General features: G+C 50.0%; 2 protein-coding genes across 10 annotated transcripts in view; one reads left to right on the top strand and one right to left on the bottom strand.

Moving 5' to 3' along the window:
- Positions 1-699: 699 nt before the first annotated feature.
- LOC118905637 (40S ribosomal protein S6-like) lies at positions 700-1,575 on the bottom strand. The gene is made up of 2 exons (XM_036872331.1): positions 1,342-1,575; positions 700-1,289 (listed from the first exon to the last, which is right to left on the bottom strand). Exons 1-2 carry the CDS (start codon positions 1,535-1,537, stop codon positions 736-738), a joined length of 750 nt encoding a protein of 249 aa, XP_036728226.1. The 5' UTR covers positions 1,538-1,575; the 3' UTR covers positions 700-735.
- Positions 1,576-4,929: 3,354 nt separating this feature from the next.
- Positions 4,930-27,100, top strand: part of INPP4A (inositol polyphosphate-4-phosphatase type I A) — a 126,953-nt gene continuing 104,782 nt past the window's right edge. For 8 of the 9 annotated variants that reach the window (XM_036873041.1, XM_036873037.1, XM_036873040.1 and 5 more), the window contains exon 1: positions 4,930-5,196. The gene's annotated coding sequence lies outside the window, so the exon portion shown is untranslated. Of the gene's footprint in view, positions 5,197-6,341; positions 6,363-27,100 lie in introns of those variants that run through there. The other variant, XM_036873034.1, reaches the window with a different exon arrangement.

The following is a 27,100-nucleotide window of genomic DNA, read 5'->3' as shown; positions in this document are numbered from 1 at the left end:
TACATGGGCTTAGTTGCTCTGCAGCATGTGGGATCTTCCTGGACCTGGGCTCGAACCTGTGTCCCGTGCATTGGCAGGCAGATTCTTAACCACAGTGCCACCAGGGAAGTCCCTTTCCATGATTTCTGATGAGAAAACAGCTGTTAATTTTGTTGAGGATCCCTTGTACTTGACGAGTTGCTTCTCTCTTGGTGCTTTCAAGATTCCTTCCATCTTTGGCCTTTGTTTTTTGTTTTTGTTTTTTTTTATCTTTGGCTTTTGATAGTTTGATGATGCTGTGTCTAGGGTGAATCTACTTGAGTTTATGCTAGTTGGAGTTTATTGAACTTCTTGGATGTGTAAATTAGTGTTTTTCATCATACTGGGGAATTTTTAGCCATTATTTCTTCAAATATTCTTTCTGTACCTTTCTCGCTCCTCTCCATCTGGGACTTCCATCATGTGTATGTTGATATAGTAGATGGTGTCCCACAGATCTCTGAGGCTCTGTTCATGTTTCTTTATTCTTTTTTCTTTATGTTCCTCAGACTAGGCTATATCAATTGACCTATTTTCAAATGTAATTCTTTCTTCTGCCAGCCCAATCCTGCTGTTATACCCCTCTAACAGATTTTTCATTTCAGTTATTATACCTTTTAAATATAGGATTTATGTTTGGTTCTTTTTTTATAATTCCTATCTCTTTTTTTTTTTTTTTGATGTCTGATCTTATTTATTTGTTACTCTTAGAACATCTCATTTTTGACTGGACTCAGACTTAGAAGTAGAAGCTGTCAGAGAGGACAGCCTCCGTCTCTTGGCAACCTGTTCCTGGCGTTTTTCTTTGGCCTCCTTCATTCTCTTGGTCAAAAGTTTAGCATATTCTGCAGCCTCTTCCTTATTTTTCTTAGTACGCTGTTTCTTCAGAGCAATTCGCCGACGTTTGTGTTGCAGAACACGTGGAGTAACAAGACGCTGAATCTTGGGTGCTTTGGTCCTAGGTTTCTTACCTTCTTTGTTTAGGGGCTTTCTCACAACATACTGGCGGACATCATCTTCTTTAGAGAGATTGAAAAGTTTGCGGATTCTGCTAGCTCTTTTGGGCCCCAGGCGATGAGGCACAGTAGTATCAGTGAGTCCAGGAATATCCTTCTCTCCTTTTTTTACAATGACCAAATTGAGAACGCTCAGATTGGCATCCACAATGCAACCCCGTACAGACTTGCGCTTTCTTTCTCCAGTCCTCCTTGGTCTGTAATAGGAATGCCCCTTACTCAGTAGCAGGCGGACTCGGCCATGGGTCAAGACACCCTGCTTTCCCCTTACTCAGTAGCAGGCGGACTCGGCCATGGGTCAAGACACCCTGCTTCATGGGGAAACCCTGTTTTTCGTTCCCACCAGTGATTCGGACCACATAACCCTTCCATTCTTCACCCAGAGTGTCAGCAGCAACTTCTGTGGCCATATGCTTCTCATAAAAGGTACGAAGTTTTCGTTCATCGTCCACTTCAATGAGTTTCTGGCAGCCAGTGGCCGGGAAAGAGATGTTCAGCTTCATTCCGAAGCGGCCGAACGCCTCCGAGGCGCCACGAAAAAGAGCCCTATCTCTTTTTGATATTCTCTTTTTGTTGCTCTCATACTTTCCTTTAGCTTTTGATACGTGGTTTCCTTTGGTCCTTTGAACATGTTTATGATAACTGATTTAAAGTCTTTGTCTAGTAAGTCTAACATTTGTGTTTTCTCACAGACATTCTATTGACTACCTTTTAGCCTCTGTCCTTTACTGTTTCTTTATGTTGAAACTTTTTGTTTGAAAGTGGACATTTTAAATTACATAATGTGGCAATTCTGGAAATCAAATTTCCCTCTACCCCAGGGAAAGGGAAGAGGGCCTTTTGTTTGTTTAGTGGCTCTCTTGGGATAATTCTATAAAGCCTGTATTCTGTGTCATTTGTAGCCACTGAAGTCCTTGCTTGGTTAGCTTAATTCCTATCTTTTTATTGATATTCTTTGTGTAAATTGGCTAATTATTATACAAAGATAGTCTCAAATGCTGGGACCAATATGTCTTCTTTTTTTAAAAAAAATATTTATTTATTTATTTTTGGCTGTGTTGGGTCTTTGTTGCTGTGCATGGGCTTTCTCTAGTTGCGGTGAGCAGGGGCTACTCTTCGTTGCAGTGCGTGGACTTCTCATTGCGGTGGTTTCTCTTGTTGTGGAGCACCGGCTCTAGGCACACGGGCTCAGTAGTTGTGGCACACGGGCTTAGTTGCTCTGTGGCATGTGGGATCTTCCCAGACCAGGGCTTGAACCCGTGTCCCCTGCATTAGCAGGCAGATTCTTAACCACTGTGCCACCAGGGAAGCCCTCAATATGTCTTTATGAAGGGGCTCTGTGTGTATGTTGAGGCATGTCTTCAGTGTTTGAGCAGGCAATTTACAACTCTGCCTGAGCCTTCATTTCTTGCTTGCTCAAAGCCTCAAGGCCAGCCAGAAGTGAGAAATTATGGCCTTCTTAAGTCTTTCCTGGACATGTGCATAGTTGTACACATGTGTGTCCTTTTGGATTCCAAGAAATATGTCAGATCTTTCCAGAGTTCCCCCATTCTTTCCTTTTAAGTTAATTGGTGAGTCTCTTGCTAGCTCCACCTGGTATCAGCACCTTAGGCAGTTGCCCTGTTAAATAATTGCTGCTGATTGCTTTCACCAAATGCTCTGTGGATAGGGCCAACTGCACCAAATAAGCACTGAGTCAGGTCAATTAAAGACAAGCCCTGAGAATGGAGCTTCTCCATTAAGCTGCCAGGCCAGTCACATAGTGAAAACTCCCTGGCAATAGGGCGTTAGGAGGCACTCCAAATGCTTTTTTGCACCTCCTTTTTTGTGAGGCCACTGGTTTTCACAGCTACTATGGCAGCAGGGCTGTTAGTTTTCCAGGCTACATATATTCTCCAGTGAAAACCCATGTAAATATATTATGTTTAATGGCCCCCAAAGAAATTCTCATGTAGGTTCGTTCTAGTCCACAAAACAGCACTGCTTAGCTCTGAATTATCATATATAGGTGATCTAAGTCAGCTTACTTATTGTACATAAACAATCTAGGTCTACATGGTTATCAGAATCCCTGGAGGGCTTGTTAAAACACAGCTTGCTTGGCCCTGCTTTCAGAGTTTCTGATTCAGCAGGTCTGGTATGGAGCCTGGGAACTTGCATTTCTAGCAAGTTCTGAGAGGATATTAATGCTGTTGTTTGGGTACCACATGCTGAGAGTTTCTGAAGGATGGGGATATTTTCCCACAAGCACACTTCTAGGATACTTTCTTCTATCATGTTGTGATGCTTAGGGAATGCATAGTACCATATTTACCAACAAACTTGGCTCCTTTTTCTCTTGATAATGTCCATTCTACAGTGAAATTGGGGCCCCGTTCCTTGCTGCACTGAAATTGTAATTGATCTTTATAAGATTAACCTGAGTTACACAACAGTCAAGTGACAAATGTTATTGGAAGCCTGATTCTCATTCAGTGTTTGTTACTATGCTAAATGAATGAATTGTTGAACTCTGATGTCTATTTTTAAATGTTTGTGAATTTAAATTTGTTACTTTTTTTTAAAGCCAGTGATTTAAAAACTCTCTTGGCTTGATTGAAGTTATCATGGCCATAAAATGTATTGTCCGAACACTTTTGAGAATGAAAGGGGACCTGTTAATAATTTTGCTGGGTAAAAGATGTAAACTGGGGTTGTCCCAGCTAAACCAGGTATATTGGTCACCCTAATTTTAGAAAATAAGGTATAAAATTATTTTTGCATTTCCACAAGTTTGTTTGATATTTTGGATTTAATTTTACACTAGGGTTAAAGTTCTGTCAATATTTCTTTCTATTTATCTGAAGAAATAATAGAAAGCTTTTTGTTAGTAAATTACTTTTCAAAAGAGAAATTTAAAAAGTCAGAAAATAAGTTAAACTTTAAAAAGTTTCGTATTTACTTATTTTCATTCCAGACTGTTGTCTGCGTTTGGTTTTTGGTGACATGCGGAAGCTCAGCTCTAATTCTAAATATTAGAGAATTTTTGTTTAATTTTCATTTCTTACAGGTTAATCTTTTCTTTTTAAAGTAATTTATAAATGTTTGTTTTTATACCTGAGGGATGTGAGCTCCAACTGAGAAGTGTTCTGGTTTATTGAATTAAATTAGTTTTCATTCAAGAATTTTTTTTCTGACAAAATTCAAAGATGAAGATTAATGTTTATATTCAGTCCAGTATTACCCTTGCTCAAGCAGAAATATTAAGGTTTAAAGTCATATTAAAGTGGAATTTTTCTTCCAAAACTTCTGACTCTTCTATTTCACATCCCCTCGCCCCCGCCCCCCCCCATGGAAAAATAGAACTTTGGGGGGTGTAAGGAGCTGATATTTGGAGAGAGTCTATAAATGTATATTTATACAATATGCCAGAACAATCTGGAAGGATGTTAGCAGTCCCTGTCTTCTTGCTCATCTGTTGCTTCAAAGTCTGATTTTAATTTTTGCTTGTTTCTGGGCTGAATGTTCAGTTTCCTAAACTTCGCCAAAGTACTGCGTAGTCCGCACCCGGGGAGCGCGCTCACCGGAGGGCAAACGGCCGGAGCGGTTCCCGGGTCGCGACTCTTCAGGAGTCTTCTTCCTCAGGGATGCGTCAGGGCCTCCAAGCCTCAGTATTTGTGAGGGCGAAAATGCCATCGTCCAATTAAAGTGCAGAAGTTCAAGAACTCCTTGCAGGCGATTCGATCACAGCTGAGAGCGGGTCTTGCAGGAAGCCGAGAGTAATCAACGTCAGCAGCCGCGGAGGAGGACCGGCCGGGTGGGGGCGGCCCAGACCGAGGCTCGTGGAGCGCGCGTGCGCAGCGAGGGGGCGGGGCCCGGGCGGGGCCGGCGTGGCCTCCTGAGCAGCGGCGGCGGCGGCAGCGGCGGCAGCGGTGGCAGCGGTGGCAGCGGTAGCAGCAGCACCCTCGGCGGCGGGTTTCGCGCTGCAGTGCTGGCGGCAGGTTCGCGGCTGGGGTGGGCGCCGCGGACCCGGACAAGAGGACAAGCACCTGGAACCCGGCCGCAGCCCACGACTTTGCGACCCAGCGGCGGCGTTGCTGCTGCGGGACTCGGGCGCGCGGCCCGGCGGGACCGAGGACGGCGGGGCGGCAGGGCGCGGGCGCCGCGGGCCGGGACGCGCCAGGTAGGTGGGCCGGGCCGGGCCGGGCCGGGGGCGACGCGGCGGCCGCGAGCCGCCGGGGACCGGGGTGCTCCCCAGGCGGAGCGGGGAGCTGCGGGGCGCGGCGCGCATCCCGACACCCGGCGCGCCGGACGCGGAAGGCGCCGGCGGTTGTCATGGAAATCGTACAGCCTAGCGGTTCCCTGGCGGTGGCGTCTTTGGAGAATGGTCAGACCCCGACGACCACTAGCAGGATGACGCCCCGGGCCGCCTCGGGCTGAGGGCAGCGGGCGGCGGGGAGCCGGGATGCGGGACGTGGCGCCCCCGAGGCCAGGTCGCGGCGCCTGCTTGGTGCGTCTCCAGGGCTGGATCTAGTGACTCCAGACGCTGAGGCCTCGGGGTGTTTCGGGTGTAAACAGAACCGGGTAAAAATAAACATATATCTCGGTGTAGGTCCCCATCCTCCCAAACTCTTCCTTTTTCTGCCGGCCCACCGTCCCCGACAACAGTTCTGGCATCTTTGCTTTTGATATTTTCTTTCTTTATGGCTTTGCTAGTCAATGAATTGAGGCCTGGGAAATCTGCAGGGGTTTGTGACCGTCTCCTGAAAAGCCAGTCATGAATGTGTAGGCCACAGGAGATTGAAACACTCAAAACGTCAACGGTTAATTTACGTCTTTGTGGGCGAAGGGAGCGGTGATGGGCTCGGCTCTCCCTCCCCTTGTTGCCTGCCCTCTGACATTACATAATCATGTATTCCTCCTGCCCCGACTTCATCCCTAATGACAGATCATGAAAAAATATTCTTCTGGATAAGAAAAAAGTATAGGCGGTTGTAAAGCCCATCTTCTTGTCTTTTTGCTTTGCCACTGAATGGGTTTTGTGTTGAGAGGCTGCTGAAGAGTCGAATTTGATTTGCCACCTGCCCCTTAAAGGGGCATCTAAACCGAGGGAGTAGGAGGTGCGGTGGCAGTTTGAATGTTGCAGTGAAATTCTGCCTGATTCATCTCTGTTCACAGTGGATGGGGCGGACTGTGGGCCGTGGGGTTGGAGACGGAACAGGCTGACTTGGATGCGAATCTCGAATCTGCCAGTTGCTAACTCTGGTTCTCAATTTTCTCATCTCTGGAAGGTGAGAACAGAACCTACTTTGCTGAGTTTGTTTTGGAATCTAGATGCTGTTGGCATTGGTAAGTGCACATAGACTAGCTATCGATTGTCCTAGAATTAAGCCTAATTTTTCTTTGATTGAAAACAGGCTTTCTTTAACAGGAATTTTTGTCTTTGGATTTAGGCTAGGGCCTTTGTTTGGGGGGGTTCTTTGCTGAAATGTTTACTTCTGGAAGAATCAGTTCACTGGTTTCTTTGAAGAAAGTTGAGATGATGGTGCCTGTGTGGGAAGGTCAGTGTGGTTGTTGTGTTGGAGGGCTGGTGTCAGGAGACCGCGATGCTGTCCGGGGGCAGGGGGGGGGGCGGCGTTGCGTGCAAACGGAGCCCACAAGGCCTGGTTCCCTGTGGTGTCTTGCAAACAAGCCTCTGTAACAACAAGCCAGAGTTACATTTACAGGGAGGGTTTGCCCTGAAGACAGGGTTTAAAGGAATAAATGCTGGAAGAATACAAAGAGAAAGGAGGGCTGTATTTCTACTGAGCTCAGTGGTAGAATTAGTTGTACTAGTTCCACTAGCTACTTTACTTATCCAACTATTTTTCATTAGGCTTATGCTGTCTCAGAGTGTTTATCTGCTCAGGTGCAAGTCCTGCCTCCCAGCTAGACGCAAAGTCAAGGGTAGACATTATAACTCATTGTTTTTGGAAACTGGATATTTTGTTGTATTGCTGTTAGACTTAATGCCATTAGTAAGTAAAAAAAAAAAATTAAGGGAAGGATGAAATCAAATAATATACATAAGAGGTTGTAAGCTGTAAAGCTCTAGAGAGACAGGTTGTGTATGATAGAACTATTGACCGTTCAAGCCCCGTTAGCCAGCTGCCTGCCTGGGAGCAATCTCCCCAGCCAGCAAATCTGCAAGTGCACCAAAGGAATGGAACCGAAAGGGTGTGGGACAAACTGATCCCAACCCCCATCCCATGGCTTAACATTTCAAGAATCCAGTAAGACACAGTAGAGGGGGAGACTTTGGACCAAGACTGTTTTATCCTGGTTTCTTAATGAAAAACTTCTTTAGAGATTATGTATTCCAAGAAGGGCCCTGTAGCATCATCAGCTACGCACAGTGTCAGGATGCTGTGGCTTTCACTGAGGGAAAAATAGCACAGATTTGCAGTGAAGAAGCCTTGATTATGTTGTTGCTGCTTCTGTGGAACTTGGTTAATGAGCTAGTCTTGAGAGATCCTTCAAAACAGCTTTTTCCAGTGTCCTGGAACAGAAGCTCTGTGAGGACAGCATATTCTAGGGAGACCAGTATTAACACCAGGGTAGGCCTGCTTCATTTTGTCTCTCTGTACTTCTTAGGAAAATACCATTGTGAACTTAATCCCCAGGAATTTACCTGTATTTTTCTATGCATATGCATACCTTGCTCTCTTAAAAAATTTTTTTAAAATATATTATTTCAGATTCACTGAAAAGTTGAAAGAATAGTCTAAAGAGTTCCAAGATATCCTTTACCCAGATTCTCCAAATGCTGACATTTGGTTTATCCTCTCTCATATTTGTGTGTGTGTGTGTGTGTGTGTGTGTGTGTGTGATTACTTTTCTCTGAAATGTTTAATGTTAAGTTGCAGACTTGATACGCTTTTACTGCTAAATATTTTCTTGTGTATTTCATAAAAACAAGGACATTCTCTTACAAAACAACAGCATGATTATTAAAAATCAGGAAATTAAATGTTGATGCAACACTATTATTTAATCTACAGGTCTTTTTCAGATCTTGCCAGTAGGCCACTTTAGAGCAAAAGGAAATCCAAGATTCTGTGGTGCCTTAAACCATCCTGTCTCTTTAGTCTCCTTTAATCCGGAACAGTTCCTGAATCTGTCTTTGTATTTCATGGCTTTGACATTGACATTTTTGAAGACAACTGCCTGTGTTTTGGATAATGTCCCTCCACTTGGGTTTGCCCGTGGTTTCCTCCTGCTTAGATTCATATTATGCACTTTTGGCAGGTGTGGCACGGGGCGGTGCTGCAGCCGTCTTAGCGTGTCTCACAGTGGGCGGCATATGCTGTTGATTAGTCCCATTCACTGGTCCTGTCATCACTTCATTAAGATCCTGTCTGTCAGATTCCCTCACAGAAAGTTACCATTTTTCCCTTTGTCATTAATATGTATCTCATAGGAAGATCACTTGAGACTGTGTAAATATACTGTTACTCCTCATACTTTCACCCACTAGTTTAAGAATCCATTGATGATTCTTACCCAGATCAGTTATGATAGTTGACAGATGGTGATTTTCTAATTCCATGTTTCTTTCTACGCTTATCAGTTGGAATTGTACTAAAAGGAGGAACTTTACTTTCTCCCTCATTTACTCTTTGGTTTATGTCTCTACACTCATGAATGAATTCCTGCTTTATGCAACAGCTTATAGTTTGTTATGCTCATTATCCATTTTTCTGCTTAAATTGTCCCAGACTTGGCCTGCAGGAGCCTCTTCCAGCTGGCCCTCCTGTCCTTTTGATGTGTTCTCATCATTCTCTGAGGACTTCTTTACTTTCTGGCACAAAACCTCCAAGACTCAGCTTGTACTTTCCAGCCCTGGAATCAGCCATTTCTCCAGAGAGTCCAAGTTCATTGTAGTGGAGAATGATCTGGGTGCTAGGTGTGCTCCTTGCTGCTTCTAGGCCTTTTCAGTGGACAAGCGTTCTCATTGTAAACATAAGTGGAGACACATCATACAAAATTTTCTCTGATTTACTTTTTAACTTTAATGCTATGTCCTGGGGATCTATATGCACTGTCATGAAAAGTTTGGTCTGTATTCCAGAGTGTGGGTGTACTGTTATTTACTTAACTGTCCTTTATTAATGGACTTTTAGGTTGTTTCCAATATTCTACTCTAAAAATAGTGGGGAATCTGGGAACCACATCACTGTCAACACAAATATTTCAGTCTCCTAGATCCCTAGAAGTAGAATTTCTGGGTTAAAGGGTAATAGGAAATGGATAGCTTTGCCACATTGCCCCACCCCCCGCCACTTCCAAGAAGCTTTATCACTCTTTGCTTTCATCAGTGTGTGAAATTGCCTTTTTCCCTTTAATTTGGCCAACACTGAACTGAAGAGTATAAATCTTGTTAATTTTTGCCAATCTAATGGATAAAGAAGACATTACTTTTTATTTTTTTTATTTTTTATTTTTTTTAAGACATTACTTTTTAAATTACATTTCCCAAATTACCAAAAATATTGAAAACCTTTTTTTGCTAGTTTATATTTTAGCTTCTGTGAATAGCCTGTTCATATCCTTTGACCATTTTTTCTTATTAGGTTATCTTGCTGGGTTGTGGAAGGTACTATAACTTCGGACTTTATTCTCGGCAGTGTTTGATGTCTCCTTTAAGAGTGATGCGTTTTTCATCCTAAAGGAGAAGGAAACTAACATATTCTGAGCACCCCAGCACCCAGGCCCTGGGCCAAGCGTCCATACGCATTCTCAGCAAGGTCCCGGGAGAAGGCCAGTGGTGTTGAGGGGGAGGCTGAGGCGAGGCATCATTAAGGCACCACCTGGGAGTGATTGTAAGTGGTTGAACCGGGATTCAGACCCGGGTCTGTCTGGATCTAGTGCCGTCTCCACGAAATTACATAGCTTCCTTCACAGGATTTTGAAATGAATGCTTTACTTTATGTGTCAGCGTGGGCGTGAAAATCAGTTACCTGGAGTCCCCAGTATCAACAATTTCTGTATCAGTAAAGGACTTTTTTGCTCAGTCCTGCTTGGTGAGCATACACATCTCTCAAAACCATCTATTTTATTCCTGGAGCTATTGTGGACTCTGCAGCCAAACTTCCTGTGAGCCTCCAACTGGCTGTGTGACGTTGGGCGAGTGGCTTCATCTCTCTGTGCCCGGTTTTCTCACCTGCAAAACTGGGCTGATGGCAGCAGCAAAGCCAGAGGCTTTGCTGGGGGCTTGAATGAGTTAGTACATGTCAGGTGCGTGCAATGGCGCCTGATGCCTGCTGAGCACCCAGGGAACGTACCTTAGGATGAGTTTATATGGAAAGCACGTGTGGGAGACCGCGTGGAACTAGTGCAGCCTCTTCTCGTTGGGTTTAATCTCTTAACCATCCCTTTTGTCATAACCCAGCTGGGAAATGGGAACCCAGGGCCCCTGGGTGCTGTGTGCTTGTATCCTCTCTCTACATACCTTGCTTGTGCCCTGTCACGGGCCTGCCAGCTAGCCCAGTTGGCCCTTCCTGTCTGCCTGCAGCCGCTGACCTGGGACAGGTGAGACGCTGCAGGCCTTTCTGTGTGCGGTCTGCTCAGTGGGGGTCACCTGGAGGGTCTCAGAAGCAGGCAGTATCTGGTGGGGGAGGGGCATGCTCTGGGGATAAAGAGGAGGTGTCCATTTTCTGGAATGGGGTCAGGAGAACAGACGGGTGTCCTCTGGCCTCCAGGAGGAGGGGAGGGGACCACTGGAGGGGCCAAGCGACCAGCTTGCCTCAGCTCCCTTCCTCAGAGCCTGTCCCTCAGACACCTAGTCATTCTCCTGACCTCGAGCCCCTGCAGCGCCCCTTCTCGTACATTTGCAGGCAGGACTCTGAGGTCTCCTGAAACCCCCGGCCTCCCTCCCTGCTCCCTGCCCCACGCCTCCATCAGTGCCCTTGAATGGCTGGCATCAGCGGCTGTTACAGTAGCTGTCTGATAAAACTCACTTACTCCAGGATGTGGAACTCCTTTCCTTCCCTGTCCTGTGTTGCTTGCATTTCAAGTGGTGCATTCTCTAACCCATGAATTAGAGCTTTCAAGACGGATGACCTTGGTGTGCACATTCTGGGAGAGTGAAAGAAACGCATTTAGGCAGGTGGGTGTTTCTGGGAGAACAGGTCCTGTTAGGAAATGAGGATGCCCAGTTCAGGAGTCTCCCGGGGGTTATGGATTATGGGCTGGGTCAGTTGGGGTGCTTTTGGCTGCCAAGTGAGCAATGAGGACGTTTACTGTCTCCCAGAACTGGAGTCCTACTCTAGCAGCAGTTTTGAAGTTTCATTGAGGACCTAGATGCTTCATCCCAGGGTCAGCCTCCCTGCGGTTATGAGATGGTCCTTAGCGTCAGCGGGACCGCGTGAAGGGGACACGCCAGCCAGTCCCCAGCCACAGCCTCTGCCTGTCCTCCCTCCGGTCTGGGCAGCAGTGAGGATCACGTGGCCTCCCCGGACCCAGAACAGGAGGCTGTGAGAGGGCTGTGGGCCGGCTGACTTAGAAGTGCTCCTCCGAGTGTGGTCCCCAGACCAGCCGCATCAGCATCGCCTGAGACTTGTCCAAAATGCAGCCTCAGGCCCCAACCAACCGACTGAATCAGAAACTCTGGGATGGGGCCCAGCGATCTGTTTTGAAACAAGCCTTCCAGGTGATTCTGATGCAAGGTCCAGTTTGAGAATTGCTCTCTTAGTCTAATCAAGACCACCCCCCATTATGTTTGGTAATTGCAATCATTGTTGCTTTTGTTGTGGTCATCCATGTACAATGCTTGGTGTCAGTCTATTTATCTCTTATAAAAATAAAATGCAGTGTGTGTGTGTGAAAAAAAAAAAAAAAAAAAGACCACCCCCCACTCCTCAGCTGCATATGGAGCTGGTGTTTCCTGAATCCAGAGAGGACAGTTCCCAGAATAGGCGGACGGGAGAGAGAAGTTGGGAGGTCAGCCCACAGCGTCAGCCGAGGGGCGTGCAGAGTGTTTAAGGAGCCTGTGGGCGGCTTTGCCTTCCTTGGCCCCCTGCCCCGGTGTATGGGCCCAGCTGAGTGTCCCAGCTCCCATGCCCGCAGTCTCTCCAGCCCCTCTGAGCAGGGCCCACGCCCTCCCTGCAGGACTCGGCACTGAAGGGGGCCGCGTTGGGAGCACCGGCCCCAGCTTCTCACTCTGGCCCAGCGGGGATGGAGTGCGCGGGCCCTGCCGACTCACTTTCCTAAGCCGGTCCCTAAGCGTGCTCAGGTGTGTGGGGTTTGCACGCGCTGCTACTTCGCACTCAATTAGGAAGAAATAGCAGTGCCGTTAGTAGGGGCTTGGGGAATGCTGAAGGGACCAGCCTGGAGGGACGGCAGCCTCAGGGATTATTTATAATGGCAGCAGGGTGTGACCTGCTTTATCGTCCCCTTTCGGAGGCACAGCCTCACCTTCACGTTTGGGTGAGGTAAAACAGCCACCTTCACGGTGTGATTTGTGAGATCAGACTAGCCCACTGTTCCAGACTTTTCCTGGAACTAGAGAGCTGAGGTGTTTCTAGATTTTCTTGACTTTGCACGGCTTTCAAGGTTCATCCTGATACATAAAAATGATGTATGGGGACCGCCTCACGCTGAGCGCCTCTGCATCGGTGCCGATGGCCCAGGAAGGAAGAGCAGCCGGGGGGAGAGGGCCTGGGGAGGGTCCAGAATAGTGTTTTCAGACGGCGGTGGTTTGTGACATCAATTTGAGATTGTAACCAGCATTAAAAATGTTTTTGAAATAAAATAGAAAATATCCAAGTATATTTCCTACAGGGAGGGTAAGCAGTTTTTGATCCCACAGGTAGTTATTTGCACATGGCGTGTGTGTGGGTATTGTCACGGTGTGATTGTTTCTTCCTGTGGGTTTTTTTCAAAAAGTATTAAATCCGAGGGTCGAGCACGGGGAGGAGGGGGCTCCGCTGGATGTGTACGGACACGGGGTCTTTTGCCGGGGAGGGTGCCTCGGGGGGCAGTGGTGCATGGCTTACTCCAGGTGGAGAGCCACTGATGGGAAACGAGAAGGGCCTTGTAGTGGTGTGGGCGGGGGGAGTGGAGCTGGAGCCAGGAGGACAGCAGGGAGGGGCCTGAACTTCCTGACCTCACTCTGGTGTATTGTTTGTGGTGTTTGACCACCTGGGCCAGATCCCCCTGGTGATGTTGGGGGTGCTCAGCCTGGCCACTCTGAGACTGGGGAGGCTGTGGCAGGGAGTGTGTCGACTTCTCAGAGGTTTAAAATTTGACTCTGGACGCCTGACCCATCCTTCTGACAGGGCGGATCAGCATATGGTGACCTACAGAGGGAGGGCGGGGAAAGGGGATAGAGGTGGAGACAGATGCGGACAGGTGTCTGCGTCTGGCTTGTTTGGAGGCTGGCCCCGCTGTTGCCTGTGAGCAGTGACAGGACAACTCCCGCGTCGCCTTGGCTGCCGTTGGGACGGTGTGATATGCATTGTTTCACGCCGGGGTTAGTCTGGTTTGTGTCACAAGGCATACGCAGTAATGGCTTCGGGGTGTCAGTGTCTGTTTTTTGAGGGGGGCAAGTTGGATTGTGGGAAGAGAAAGTGCTGGACAAGAACCTGAGTCAGCTTTCTCATGTGTAAAATGCGGAAGGTGCCTGGCTCACGGGGGTGGGGGCGGGTGCTGTGTGGATTAAATGGTATTGATACAAGCAGGAGAGGTCTGGGCACTGCAGCTCTGGACCATTGCCGGTCCAGGGAAGGTACTGTCTCGCAGGAGGTCCGGCGTCTCCCCTCTCGACTTTGCAGTCTCGATTACCCTTTATCCTACTGTGCCCCTGTTCTAAAAAGTGTATTCAAAAGGCTAGAGTGCATCCCATCTCTGAGTCCTGCCCAGGGCACCTCTGAAGGGAAATGCTGCAGAAGAAGGAGGTTTTGAGAGGCAGGGGACTGCCGGCAAAGGTCAGAGGAGAAGGATGTGGGCAGAAGTGGGAAGAGGGAAGTGGGAGGGGCCTGGGCTCATAAATGTTTAGTCAGGTGGCTACTGACCCAGCCGTCTTCTACTGGCACTTTTTTTTTTTCTAAAGCACATAGAAACTTGTGATTGTGTGCAGTGGAATGGTAAGCATTTTCACGTTTCTTCGTTATTGCTTCGACTGTGTTCTGCGTAAACACATGTTAAACAGCATGATCACATTGCCTAATTGGGTGCTAATCAGATGGCCGGTAAAATGGAATCATTGATGGAGCGTGTGCCAAGCAGCATCAAGGTGCCCCAGAATCTTCCACGCGTTGTTACTGCTCTGGTTTGGAAGAGGAGAGGTGGGTGAGTGGGTTGGCCTCGCGGAAACACCCTGCTGGTCGACAGTGCCCACCTGGGGTGGAGGAGGAAGGCGCATTTGGGTTTTACCCCCGGCTTGCAGGTGATTTGGGGAAGTCGGGCCTGAATTTTACCTTCTCCTTCCTTGTTCATCTAGTGAAGGTCAATCCCTGCATGGGCGAAGTGCATGGGCGAAGTCTTGTGTGTGCTTGGTTTGGTGGGCCTCAGGCTCAGACACAGACATACATAAACTCTATTTAGGGAAGTGCTTCTTGAGTCTGTGGCCTTGGAAGTCCACCTCCTGCCTTGTGCTCTTTCACTTTCCCTCCGTTCTGTAGTGATTCAGCAGCAGCTTTCCAGAATGGAGAAGCTTCTTGTCAGAGATGCTGGAGGACCCCGGACGTGTCCGTGGAGATGGAAGCTCCCTGTGTACCACGCAGACCAAACTCTTCCTGGTCCAAGTAGAGCATCCGGTGCCGTCCCTGGCTCCTCCACCTGTGCCCCATCCCCACACCCCTACTCTGAGGCTCTTTGCAGAAAGTCCCCCAGTACAACTGCACTTTATGTTGAAGCCCAAATCCTTGTCATTCTCCGTGGACTGATGGAGACCACGCTACTCTCTGATATTTTGCCTTGATAATTTATGCACAGTTACTGTCTGGTTCAGCTCTGGATTCTCTCTGGCAGCTTGACATCCTTCCCTGACTTCTCCACTTACCTCTCTCTGACCTCCTTTTTACTCTGTTTTTGACCTATTTTATTTCTGATTAGCCATTCCTGACCTTTTACACAAAGGGTGCATGGACTTAAAGTTATCAGTCAAAGCATAAACTGATTGAAAAGAAAAAAAGAAAGAGCTTCAGATGGATACAACTATATGAGTACTGTCCTTCAAGAGAAGTCCTAGTTCAGGAATCCTGCCACTGGTGAAAGTTGTCACATTCTTCATTTGTGTGTCTTCTTGAAACGCCGTAGAGCCCATGAGAACAGGAACCTGTCTTAACTTGATAGCAAAAATAATCTTGGAAATAGTTGGTGTTCTACGTGTGATTTCTCAAGACACGTGTTTTGTAATTGTCATTATAGGTGCCTTCGAACTGTTATGGTATTTTGAATAACTTCAGCAGAGGGAGGGAGATCTTTGCATTTTGAGTCAACTTAATTACTTAATCATTCTTTAATTAGTCAGATATCTTTACCAAGCTAGGTGTTCACCTCGTTGGTCAAAGACAGAAGAAGAGCCAGCAGATGGATTGGGAAGCAGTGAGGGGCCTTGTGCGGGGCTGTTTCACGGGCTCAAAGAGAAAGAATGCTTCCGTGACAGTAGTACCGCCATCTTGGTTAAGAAGATCCAGGTTTTAAAATTAATCTCCATCAGTTCCTAACCTGGGACAACATAAGCCTTTTGCACTGGGGACTTGCCGATCGGGCTGTGACCCTGTGTGCTCCCAGGGCATCAGGTCACACTGTCTAGTGTGCAGGTTCGTTCCTCGTCGCAGCAGCCAGCGGAGCCTCAGCCCCTTCTATGGCCAAGCGTGTTCTAAGCTGTGGTGGGTGTGACTCATTTCAAACAGGATTAGATGAGACGTGATCAAATTCCAGGGCCATAAATCACTGTATCATTCCTTGGAACTGGGCATGACAGGATCTGACCAGTGTTCGAGACCCATAGGTTGGCTGTTCCATAAACTGTTAAGGGTTGTACCAGTGTTTGTCATGGCAACCAGCAGCCCATGGCTTAGACTGTGAACCTAGTTTAGTGGACTAACTGTAATGAATAAAAAGGGGCTATTTTTACCTCATAACCTAGATTTGTCTGGACTGAATATGCAAGCCAAGCTATTAAACGTTTGGGGCAGTAAACAGGAATTCAGTATATTAAGTCTTTTTGAGCTTGCTACTGGGGCAGGCCTGGAAATAGGGTTGGTTAGCTATTTTAGGGTTATAAGTGTTGACTGCGTTAGGAAGGAACTGTTTCATGAAATAACTCTATAACGAAGTGAATCTTCTTACGCTTATAAGGTCTTGTGAGAATGTACTCACCCTAGCCTGGAGCCCAGGGTAAATTTGAGAATGCTTTGTTTAGAGGTCTCTTTCGGGGAAAATGGGACTGTTAATGAACTTAGATCTAAAATAGTATCCTTCCTTATCCCCAGCTCTCAGCATTCCAGGATGGTGACATTCTCCACCATTGGTTAAGTGAGAAATGGTAAAATTGTTAGGATTAACATCTGGTTGTGTGTAACAGAACAAATCTGAAGGAAAAGAGGCTTAGTTAAGGTAGGCATTTATTTCTCTTTATCTACTGAGGTCTGGAGGTGGGCGGTCAGAGCTTGTGCCCTACCATCCCTAAGCCCAGGCCTCACGTCCAGGACGGCGGCTAGAGGTACACCGAGCTCGTGGGCATTCCAGACGCCAGGCCGCAGGAGAGCAGGCTTCCTGAGAGCTCCTCATCGAGCTCTGTCCTTGTGTCTTGTTGGCAAGAGCTGAACCCCTGGCCACACCTAGACGCCAGGGAGGCACTCAACCCCATGCCAACCGAGTCAGGGTCCTGGGCCTGTTCCTGAGGAGGAAGGGAACAATGGACATTGGAGGCAACTAGCTGTGTCTTGCTTGCAAGTTGTTATCTGTTTTGAAAGATGAGTTTTTGTGCTTGTTGGGAAAGTGTTTGCAAAATTTCTGTGGGGAAACTAGGCATGGGCATCTAACTAAAAACTCAAGGGCTTAAGACCTTTCTCACTTCCACATGGGCCTTCATACTCGAGCCTGAAAGAGGTCACTGATCCTTTTGTGCCTTCATTTCCTCATTTAAAGAACAGAAATGGTAGAAGTCTAATCTGAGTTCTCAGGGCCAGTGCTGAGCTTCGCAGACTGGAGTTGCTTTTCCCCAGTAGCCCCCTTGGGGTTTCTGGACCCAGGGGTGTGTTCAGAAGGCAAGGGCTACCTGGGCGTGGGGATTTCAGGCAGAGTGTGAGATCCAGGCGAGGGCCAGTGGGCGAGATGCCCTGAGTGGGAAGAGGCCTGGAGTGGGAGGGCCTGGGAGCGGCAGAGAGCTTCTCTCTCCAGAGCCATCCTCGCCCTGAGCCTGCCACGGACATGCCCCCTCCCCAGAGTGTTGGGGGAGGGCCGGCCTCACCAGCTGAGTTGAGAGACACCTGGGTCTGCTTGTATCTCTCCTGCCTCTTTCCCTCCTCATCCTGCTTTTCCTTTCAGAAGGGTGATCCCAGGTGCCTCGCTCTCTGTCCGATGAAAGGGATCCCGTAACCAGTTTAGGTGTCAGCGAAATTGACTGTGTTCTGCTCTGAGGCATTTGCATTGTAAGAAGGATATATGTGCTAGCAGTGCCTACACTCAAAGCCTCTCGGATGGTCGGACAGCAGACCCAGGAATAGGAGGAGCCTGGGGCCCTCCCTGTGCCACCAGCCGCTGGGCATAGCGTTTGTCTGCTGCACATCTGGGTGAAGCTGGCCAGGCCAGCTGCTCCTGTCACCTTCCCCCCACCCCAGCCCAACGCCTGTGTGCAGCACACGCCTCACACCTCTCGTGTGCTCACACGCCAGTCAGGCGTGCATATGCCGTTCACGCCTGCACTTACGCCTGCCGCTTGCACACACATATATACGCTCACTGTGCGTGCGTGTGCATGCCCACGCACCCCTCCCCCTCCCCACCCCCCTGCAAGGAGGCAGTAGCCCCCGGAAGTTGAGCTGCTGGAAGGGCCATGCATTGCTTTCTGGTTGAGTGGAATCCCTGGGGACTAGGGGTCTGGATGTGCACATATTCAAGAATCTTTACCAGAAACACTCCCTGAATTCCTGCTCCTAAAATCAGGAACTTCCTTTTGTGTTTCCAAAACTAATGATGAAAATCTGCTCATGTGTAATAACAGCTTTTCCTGGCCTCTAAAGACCTTTTAACTTCGCATTTTAAAAAGGCAAGGACTGCCCCATGGCCCTTTCTTGTCTTCTCTCCCCGGGGGCAGCTCCGCAGGCAGTGGATGAACTGGGCATCTTTGCTCTCACCCCAGCATCGTCGCTGCCTGAGCTGGTGCTGATCTTCCAGATTGTTTTGCTGTCCGGTTCTTTCTCAGTAAAAACATAACTTGTTTTTTCATGTTTGTGGGTGAAATTTTTTGCTCGCGGGAGGTGACCATCGAACTTCATCGAACTACCTTTCCTTCCCGTCACGGGTGTGCCCATCCCTGTGTTATCTGCGACTTGCCTTCCCGTTGCACGGGTGCCCCGGTGACCAGATGCTGCATGTGTTTTTCAGAGGAAACAAAGACTGCTGGGACACCCTAAGTATGCAATGTGAATGCAGAAAGTGAGGCCCCGGCTGGAGGCAGGTGGTTCTGATTTCCATGTTTCGTCTCCCACTCTTGAAGGGGCAGGCGCTGTCACGGGGTGGGCTGGGGGAGAGGAGGGTAGAGGAGGCGGGAGTCCTGGAAAGCACTACTGCCTGTGGGCAGTGGCTGTCAGCACAGGTCGTGTGGCCCCCGGCCTGGTAACCCTTGCCAGGGACATAGTGGCACTCGGGGAACATCTGAGTTCCAGACGGCAGCACCACAGGCCCAGAGACACTGAAGTGTGAAGGGAGCATCCATGGGGGCGCAGGATATGGTCCTTGGTCTGGGACTGACCCTTGATGCTGGGGATCTAGACACCCTGATTGCCTGGTGTGGGTCTCTCTGCCACCCCTCCCCCCCCACGTTGAGTGGCCTGGGAGAGGGTGGGTGGCGTGGTCACTTTAACGGCGTGTAGGCACCTGTGGTTCGGATGAGGCGGGTGAGTGCTGGTCAGCTAAGAGGAAAAACAGCATCAAAGTAAGATAATCTACTCTGGGCACCTTGAAGAGCTGGTGTGGGGAGTGCTGAGTGGCTGGATCCCCTGAGCCCCATGGTCGGGAGGTCCCCTTACTCTCTCCTTCCTGGTGTGTAGTTCCTTAACAGTAACTCCCTAAGGGTCTGGAGGAACTGCTTAAGAGGTGCACTTCTGCTTTACTGCATTTTATGAGGATGTTATGTCCCACATGGTGTTCACCAGTGTAAAGATTGTTCTCAAGGGACATGCCCAGTGAACACAGCAGATCTGGGCTGTCCTAAGACATCAGCGTCCTTCAGGGCAGGGACAATAGCTCAGTTTTCTTTCTGTTCCCAAGAGCATCCTACAGTGCCTGGCACAGAATCGGTGTGTAATCAATGTTTGTGGAATGAACGAAAGAAAAAAGCTACTACGTCATTGTCAGAAGTGAAAGAAAAGCCTCAGGCTCTCCTGGGAACATAGCCCGTTACCTGGAGGTCAAGTTGGGGTTCAGTCTAACTTAAGAAAGGGAGGTGAGACCAGAGCCCGTGGTCGCCCCAGTAAGTTCTCAAGGTGAAACCAAGCCCGTCAGCTTGTCCCCCTGCACCTGATGTGTCCTCAGCGCACGCCCCCTCACCCCGCTGGCTGGAACCTAAGGCTCTTCTGCCCCTCTGGGAGGACGGAACCACACCTCAGGGCTTGGTCAGCCTGGATGTTTGCTTCCTACATTTAATGAACCTGAAAGAGGAATTCTGTTTGCACATGCACAGGGTTGTGAGTGGAATCCTAGGGACTTTAGAGAAGCCGGGAGGATGGGGCGCACAGGAAGGGGGGGGGGCCTCCTCCTCTCCTGGGCCTCGCGGGGCATCACAGGGCTTCACGGAGAGATGAGTTTTGTGTCAAGGCTGCGGGTGGTGGCTCGAGCTGGGGGGCTCAGGAGAGAAGTGTGGGCAGGACGGGGTAACACGTCAGGAAGGAGGCTCAGCAGGGGCGGGGCCGGCTCAAGATTTGGGACATCATTCATCCCACACCGGAGTTTCTTCAGAGTTTTTTTTTTTTTTTAATATTTATTTATTTTGGCTGCGCCGGCTCTTCGTTGTAGCACGTGGGATCTTTAGTTGTGGCATGCAGGATCTTTTAGTTGCAGCATGCGGACTTCTTAGTTGCGGCATGCATGTGGGATGTAGTTCCCTGACCAGGAATCGAACCCTGGCCCCCTGCATTGGGAGCGTGGAGTCTTAGCCACTGGACCACCAGGGAAGTCCTTTATCAGACTTTTAAATTCTGTTCTGCTTGTATCTTATTGGTTGGTTGGTTGATTGATTGAGTCATTATTATCATTTTAAATGACAAAAGCAACTCCGTAGTCTTCTAAATGGTCTGAGGAGGCCCTTTCTTAGATTGCAGTAGTTCTTTTGACCATCCCTATGTACTAATCAGGTTTGTGGGCCAAAATTGGCTTCCTGGTCTCCGCTCAGGGCTGGGCCAGCAGGCGTGGGCACCACAGCTCCCTGAGCCCTGCCCGGCCCCGGGCCTGATGCTGGGTGGCCGAAGTGCCCAGCCACAGGCAGGATGTCCCCAGATCGTGCAGTGGTGGCAGTGAAGCCATGTCTCTGAAATGACAGAAATGAAACCAGCCCCAGGGAAGAATATTCTAAACCGCCTGTGAAAACTGGGCTGTGAGGGAGAGGAGGCACTGGGATATGCAGAGCCCCAGAGACATGTGTTCCTAGAAGTGGATACCGTGTCTCAGGGTCCTCTCCCTGCGATGAAAACAGCCAAGCGGCAGCTTTGGTGGCCCCCCGTCCTCCACCATCACGCTCTCCCTGGGACCTTGTGGGGTCTCTGTGCAGTGGGCGTGGAGCTGCCATGAAACATGGTCGAGCCCGTTGGCCAGAGGCTGGGGAGGGGGCTTTGGTAGTGAGCGATTACAGGAACAGGGCTTGGCTTGCGTCCACTAAGGCACGCTCGGTCTCTAAGATTCTGGGGCTCTGGGACTCGGAGCATACATGTCCCTGTGCCATATACTGTAGTGACATAGTCGGCGGAAGACACGGCCGAAGGCGCCCAGTTGGGGAGGAGGGAAGTGAAGGCAGAGAGCGAGGGGTGCTGGTGCTAGAGGGATGATGGGGGTTACTGCCAGAAACCAGCACGGCCCCCTCCTCCATTCCCCAGAGTAGGGCCCCCTCAAGTCCCCCATCCTTGCACTAATGTCACTTGGTGCGAGTCCTCGAAACCTGCCTGCTCTTAGCTTGATTTAACAAATGGGATGACATCCTGTGTTATGTTTTACAATAGGCATTCACTTCCATGGTTCAGAAATTATAAGGTTCAGCAGGATATGTGATAAAGTCTGCCTCCTGCCCCATCCCCCAGCCACCCAGATCCCTTCCCTGGAGCCACCAATGCCACGTGCTTCTCATGTATTCTTCCCCAGGTATTCTGTGTACAAGCCAGCAAGTGTGTGTATGTTTTATGTGTAAATATGTTCACGTTTACCTTTTTATTGCACTGGTGCCGTCGCGCTCCATGCTCGCTGGGCCCTCCCCTTATCCCCTGACTGTATCCTGGTACTCTCTGCACGTGGGAACATAGTTTCTCTTTGTTTGGCCCAGCTGTACCGGGTCACCCTGCCAGGCTGTACTGTAGATTCTGTAAGCAGAGCTCTCTTGATGCGTGGTGGGCACTTTCCAGCCCGTGCTTGGCACGAGTGTGGTTGCTGCCCCACCCTCTTCTGAGGGGTGGATGGAGTATCACCCTGGCTGGAAGGAGAGCGTGGGCTTAGATGACGTTTGAACATTCCTCCGCATTTCCTCCAATTCTCACCTGGCCTGTAACTATTTCTTGGTTAGATATTATTTGTAAGATATGCTTTTTAGAATTATCGCCTTCTAGTCACACACAGACTTTTCAAACGAGTCTGTAGCATCCTGAATGAGGCTTGTCAAGGCCACCTGGACCTCAGCTTCAAGAACAGTGGTTCTCCGGGCTTCCCTGGTGGCGCAGTGGTTAAGAATCCACCTGCCAATGCAGGGGAGTGGGTTCGAGCCCTGGTCGGGGAAGATCCCACATGCCACAGAGCAGCTAAGCCCTTGCGCCACAACTACTGAGCCTGCGCTCTAGAGCCCGCGAGCCACAACTACTGAAGCCCGTTTGCCTAGAGCCTGTGCTCCACAACAAGAGAAGCCACCGCAATGAGAAGCCCACGTACCACAACAAAGAGTAGCCCCCTCTCGCCGCGACTAGAGAAAGCCCTTGCGCAGTAACAAAGACACAACTCAGCCAAAAATAAATAAAAGAAAATAAATAAATTAAAAAAAACAAAACAGAACAGTGGCTCTGAGGGGCACTCCTCTGCCTGGCCCACTGCAGGGCTGAGCAACAGGTGCTACAGAAGGTTCTGGAGGGACGTCTCTGACAGCCGGGCCTAGGACTGCACAGCGCCTGGGGAATCGAGCCGATTTCCAGCTGTGATGGTGTCTGGCTGACGCTGGTCCTGGCTGTGCCCTCTCAGGGTATCCGCCGCTCCCACCATCACGCTGTGTGTCTGGAAGGGAAGGGAACGATCTGGACACGGGCACTGTACATACGGACGTCTCGGAGTCACGTTGAATGGTCGTCATCAGCTTCTAAGTCTGCCAGGCAGCCCTGGTAGTTTGTCACTGGAGTGGGTGCGTGTGGGCAGGGGCGTCTGCGAGGCCCCCCTTCAGGCCCGGGAGGCGGGCTGGCGGAGGCCGCTGACACCTACCTACCTGCTCACGTTCCCTCCCGTACGAGGTTTCAGGCACAAGGGGAGGCGCTGTGGCCGCACGGCCCGGGGGTGCTCCAGGGAGCAGGACGCGGCGATAACCCCCTCAGAGCCGTCACAGGAGTGCGTCTGGGAGGCTGCGCACAAGACCCAGGTGGGATCGCGCAGGACGGGGCCAAGCTGCGAGGCCTCCGAGGGGAGTGAGGGGCGCGCGGACGTTAGACCTGAGCCCCTGGGGTCTGCCAGGCCGAGGAGCGCTGAGGTGGCGCCTCCTGCTGCCGTGGCTCGGTCCCAACATGCCGCTGTCCCCTTTCTGGCCTGGTGGTGTCTTGTCAGGAGCCCAGGGCACATGTCTCCCGTGAGCGAGCCCAGCCCTTGCACCCGTGCAGAAGGTCAGATAAGAACGGGTGCAAAGAAGACAGCTCAGAGGGCTGCTCTCAGGAAGCCAGTGGGCTTCCTCTTTCTGTTCATTTTTTCTTTGAAACACTCTTGAGGTTTCGAGGTGCCGCCTTGAGCCCTTTGTGGTGGGCTGCTCGTGGCCTGTGAGAGGGATGGTCTTCAAATCTCGCGCAGGCTGGAGACAGGGTGGCGGGGCCCCTGAACGGGGGCAGGGGGAGGGCAGAGGCGCCTCCAGGATCCGGGCCTCGTCTGTGCAGAACCCGGAGGGCAGCTGCCAGCGCCAGAGGAAGTGGGATTATTGCACATCGTGCGTTTCAACACTGGGACCCACCCCTCAAGAAGGAAAACCGAGAGCGGGGCCGCGGAGCCAGGGCTGAAGAGACGGAGAGAAGGGGACAGAGGGCCAGATGTTAACCACCCGTCCTTTGCTGGCCCAGCTGGCCCTTCTCCTGGGTTCGAAGGCAGGGCTCTCGGGCCCCACCCACATCGGGGACCCGCCTCCAGCCCCTCCTGTGGCAGCTGCAGGGCCTGTGGCTGAGAGGAGCGCTTCTGCTGCGTTTATTCAAGGTAAGGAGGCCCTGATCACAACTTACTGGTGCCTGAGGTCCTCTGTGAGAGGTCAGCAAAGGTCACCCGTGGAATAGCTGAGTTATTGTACTGGGTGTTTAAGACAAATGCCTGTGGCAAAATTGTATTTTTATGTAGGATGAGCTAAGAGTTTGGGCAGCCTTGGAAACTCCCTCTTGAGACAGAATCAAGAGAGTATATGTGAAGGAGGTTTTTAAATGTCAGCAGGGTCATTGCAGCATAAGGCTGTAGCTCTTTGCATAGCTTGAAGGACTGGCTCGTGGTCCAGGGAGGTGGCAGGAACCATCCTTCACTGATTGAGGTTCTTGAATTCCTGCTGTGTGCCGGGCACTGTTCTGGTGGCTTCACTCATACTTCCCACTTCGTCCCCTGTATCAGTTTCCTAGGACTGCTGTCACAAATTCTTACGGACTTGGCGGCTTAACACAAAAGAACTTTCTTTGTCTTACAGTTCTGGAGGCTAGAAGTCCAAATTAGCATCACAGGGCCAGAATCAGGGTATCAGCAGGGCCATGGTAGCTGCAGAGGAGAATCCATTTCTTGCCTTGTTCAGAATGGTAGCCGGCTTTCCTTGGCTCAGGGCCCCCTCCTCCGTCCAGTGCCAGCTGTGTAGCTGCTTCTCTGTGACTGTGCCTCCCTCTGCTTGTGTCACGTGGCTTTCTTCTCTTCCGTCTGAAATCTTCCTTAACATCCTTTTTCTCAGGACATTTATGAGGATTTAGGGCCCACCATGTATTCCAGGATAGCTTCTTACTTCAATATCCTCAACTTAATCACGTCTGCAAAGTCCGTGCCATATAAATAACACTCACAGGTTGCAGGGCTTAGAACGTGGACATCTTTGCGGGGGGCATTATTTGACCTCCCACATGGCGCAGCAGCCTGTTGAGGACGGCACTGCCTGACACAGCAGACAGAATGGGGAAGCCCAGGCTTGGCACGGCTGAGGCTGTTGGGCGGCCATGGTTCGTCCTTCTCCTGGACCTGCAGGAGAACCATTTGCTGGATGTGCACTCAATGAACAGATGAGTCCTGTCGTCTTCCTGTGTTGCACTGGTTTGGAAAAGTAAGAGCTTCGGATCAGGGCCTATGCTGCACCTTGCTAGGGGCACGTTTGTTGATGAGTGAATTCGCTTCACTGTGGCCAGGTGGCCCTGGGCAGTCTCGTTGTCCTCATCTGTGAATTGAGGACAGAACAGCCCGTGGGTCAGGTGGTATCACCTGGGTGAAATGGCCCAGCAAGGGCGGCCCAGCAAGGGTCTGTGTGAGGGGTCCTTATTCAGTGTGAGTTCCTGGTCCCAGCAAGGAGAAGTCACACGAGCAAGGCCAGGTGACATGAAGGATGGATTGTGTTAATACCCGAAAGAAATAGTGCACTGGGATTTGTGCAAATAATTGACTCATTGATACGACAAACATTTATTGAATGCCTGCCTGTGCCAGGATGTCAAGGGGGTGAAAGGGAAAGAATAGCAGACAACACATACCACTCCTGCCCTGGGGGGAGGGGAGCCAGAGGACAGACATCTAAAAGGTCGTTTCCCGATTGTGGACTGAGAGGAGTCACCTTTGATATGAAGATGAATAGATATGCCTCTATTACGTATTTATTTATACTTACATACTCTAAATAACATGAAAATTCATGGTGGTCCAGGGGGAGGGGGGTGGTAGTGGGATGAATTGAAAGATTGGGATTGACATATATACACTAATATGTATAAAAAGATAACTAATAAGAGCCTGCTGTATAAAAAATAAATAAGTAATTAAAAAATAATAATAAATTCATGGTGGTCCCTGTTCCCGAATCTGTTCTGTATCTTCAGCTCACCTTCCTTTTCTCCCCTGCCTTGGTGGCTGGCCGTGGGTCCCCAAGACCCCTCAGTTGCTTGTCGTAGGTCCTTGAAGTCCCCTCAGTGGCTGGTCGTGGGTCCCCGAAGTCCCGCACTTGATGGCTTTCCGGTCCCTGGTAACTGCCTAGGCCCAGTTACCTCCTTCCCCAGGGGCTGGGCCTGCTTCCTACCCCTCTCTACACTGAGCCCCCGCTCAGGCTGGGCCTGGGGTTTCTCCTCCCAGTGCAGGCCTGGCCTCTGCCCAGCCCTCAGGTGGACAGCTGCTTGGCCTCCGGGCTCTGGTCTCCCTCTGACTCCCAGGCTCCAGGCCCAGGCCGGCCCCTGCCCACCTCGCCGAGTCTTCCCTCCTCTCCCAGCTGCGCAGGAAGGGACCTTGTGTTGTTAGGTTTCTTACGCTGACCTTACTGAGCACTCACTGTGCGCCAGGGCCTGTCGGCTCAAGAGGGGTGACGCACGTCCCCTGTCACTGATTTCATGAGCCACCCGCCCTCCTGGAGCCTTGCCGGGCGCTGGCTGCTGTGCACGGCTTCCTCTCACACGTCCTGAATCCTACGTGTCTGTCCTCCCATTTTGCAGGTGAGAGAACTGGGGCGCAGAGAAGTGAGGTCGCCCAGTGGTCAGTGGCAGAGCAGGACTCACAGGTCTTTCTGTCCACAAAGCCCCTCGCTTACAAAGTTACGCCAGGTAGGCCTAGCCCGGTGATAGACCAGCCACCAAACTCACGGGGCGACTGGGGTGGCAGCGGGTGACAGTGTCCTCCTGCATTCTTTCTGATGGGGACCCACAGTCTTATTCCCATCTCCCTCTCTCTAATCCTTGTCTCTCAACCCTGTGTGTACTCACCGTGGACGCCTCGTACACCCCTCCTACCCCCTGGTCTGTTTACTGTTCCCCACTCTGTGAACTTGGCCTCTCCGTCTGTGTAGCTCCGTTCTCCTTGCGCTTCCCTGTGTTAGCAGTTAAGCCTGAGACCTGCCAGCAGTGCTGGTAGCAGCCCCACGTGGGGCGGTGGCTCGGAGGGGAGACCCAGAATCATCAGCGTCCTCCGCCTCGGCAGGGAGCAGAAAGGCTCTTCTCAGCCCCGTGGACTCACGTCTGTGTACTTGATGTAAAGCTTCTCTTCCTTGAGTAACAGCATTTTTGCTTATATCCCCACACATACAGTCACATTTGATTTTCTTGTATTTAGATGCACATAAACCCACACTTGATTTTCTTCTATTATTATAACATTTTTCTTATTTTAAATTGGCAAAAGAACAAACCTGTTCAATAGGCATTTGCCTCTTAGCTTGGAATCTTAAATCCCGTCTTAATGGTGATTTTATATGAAGAGAAATATTCTCTAGGTTCCAAGTAACTTATAAATGGGCT

This window comes from Balaenoptera musculus, chromosome 13 (assembly GCF_009873245.2).
Source record: "Balaenoptera musculus isolate JJ_BM4_2016_0621 chromosome 13, mBalMus1.pri.v3, whole genome shotgun sequence".
NCBI classification, from domain to species: domain Eukaryota; kingdom Metazoa; phylum Chordata; class Mammalia; order Artiodactyla; family Balaenopteridae; genus Balaenoptera; species Balaenoptera musculus.
This window is presented reverse-complemented; position numbering and strand designations above follow the sequence as displayed.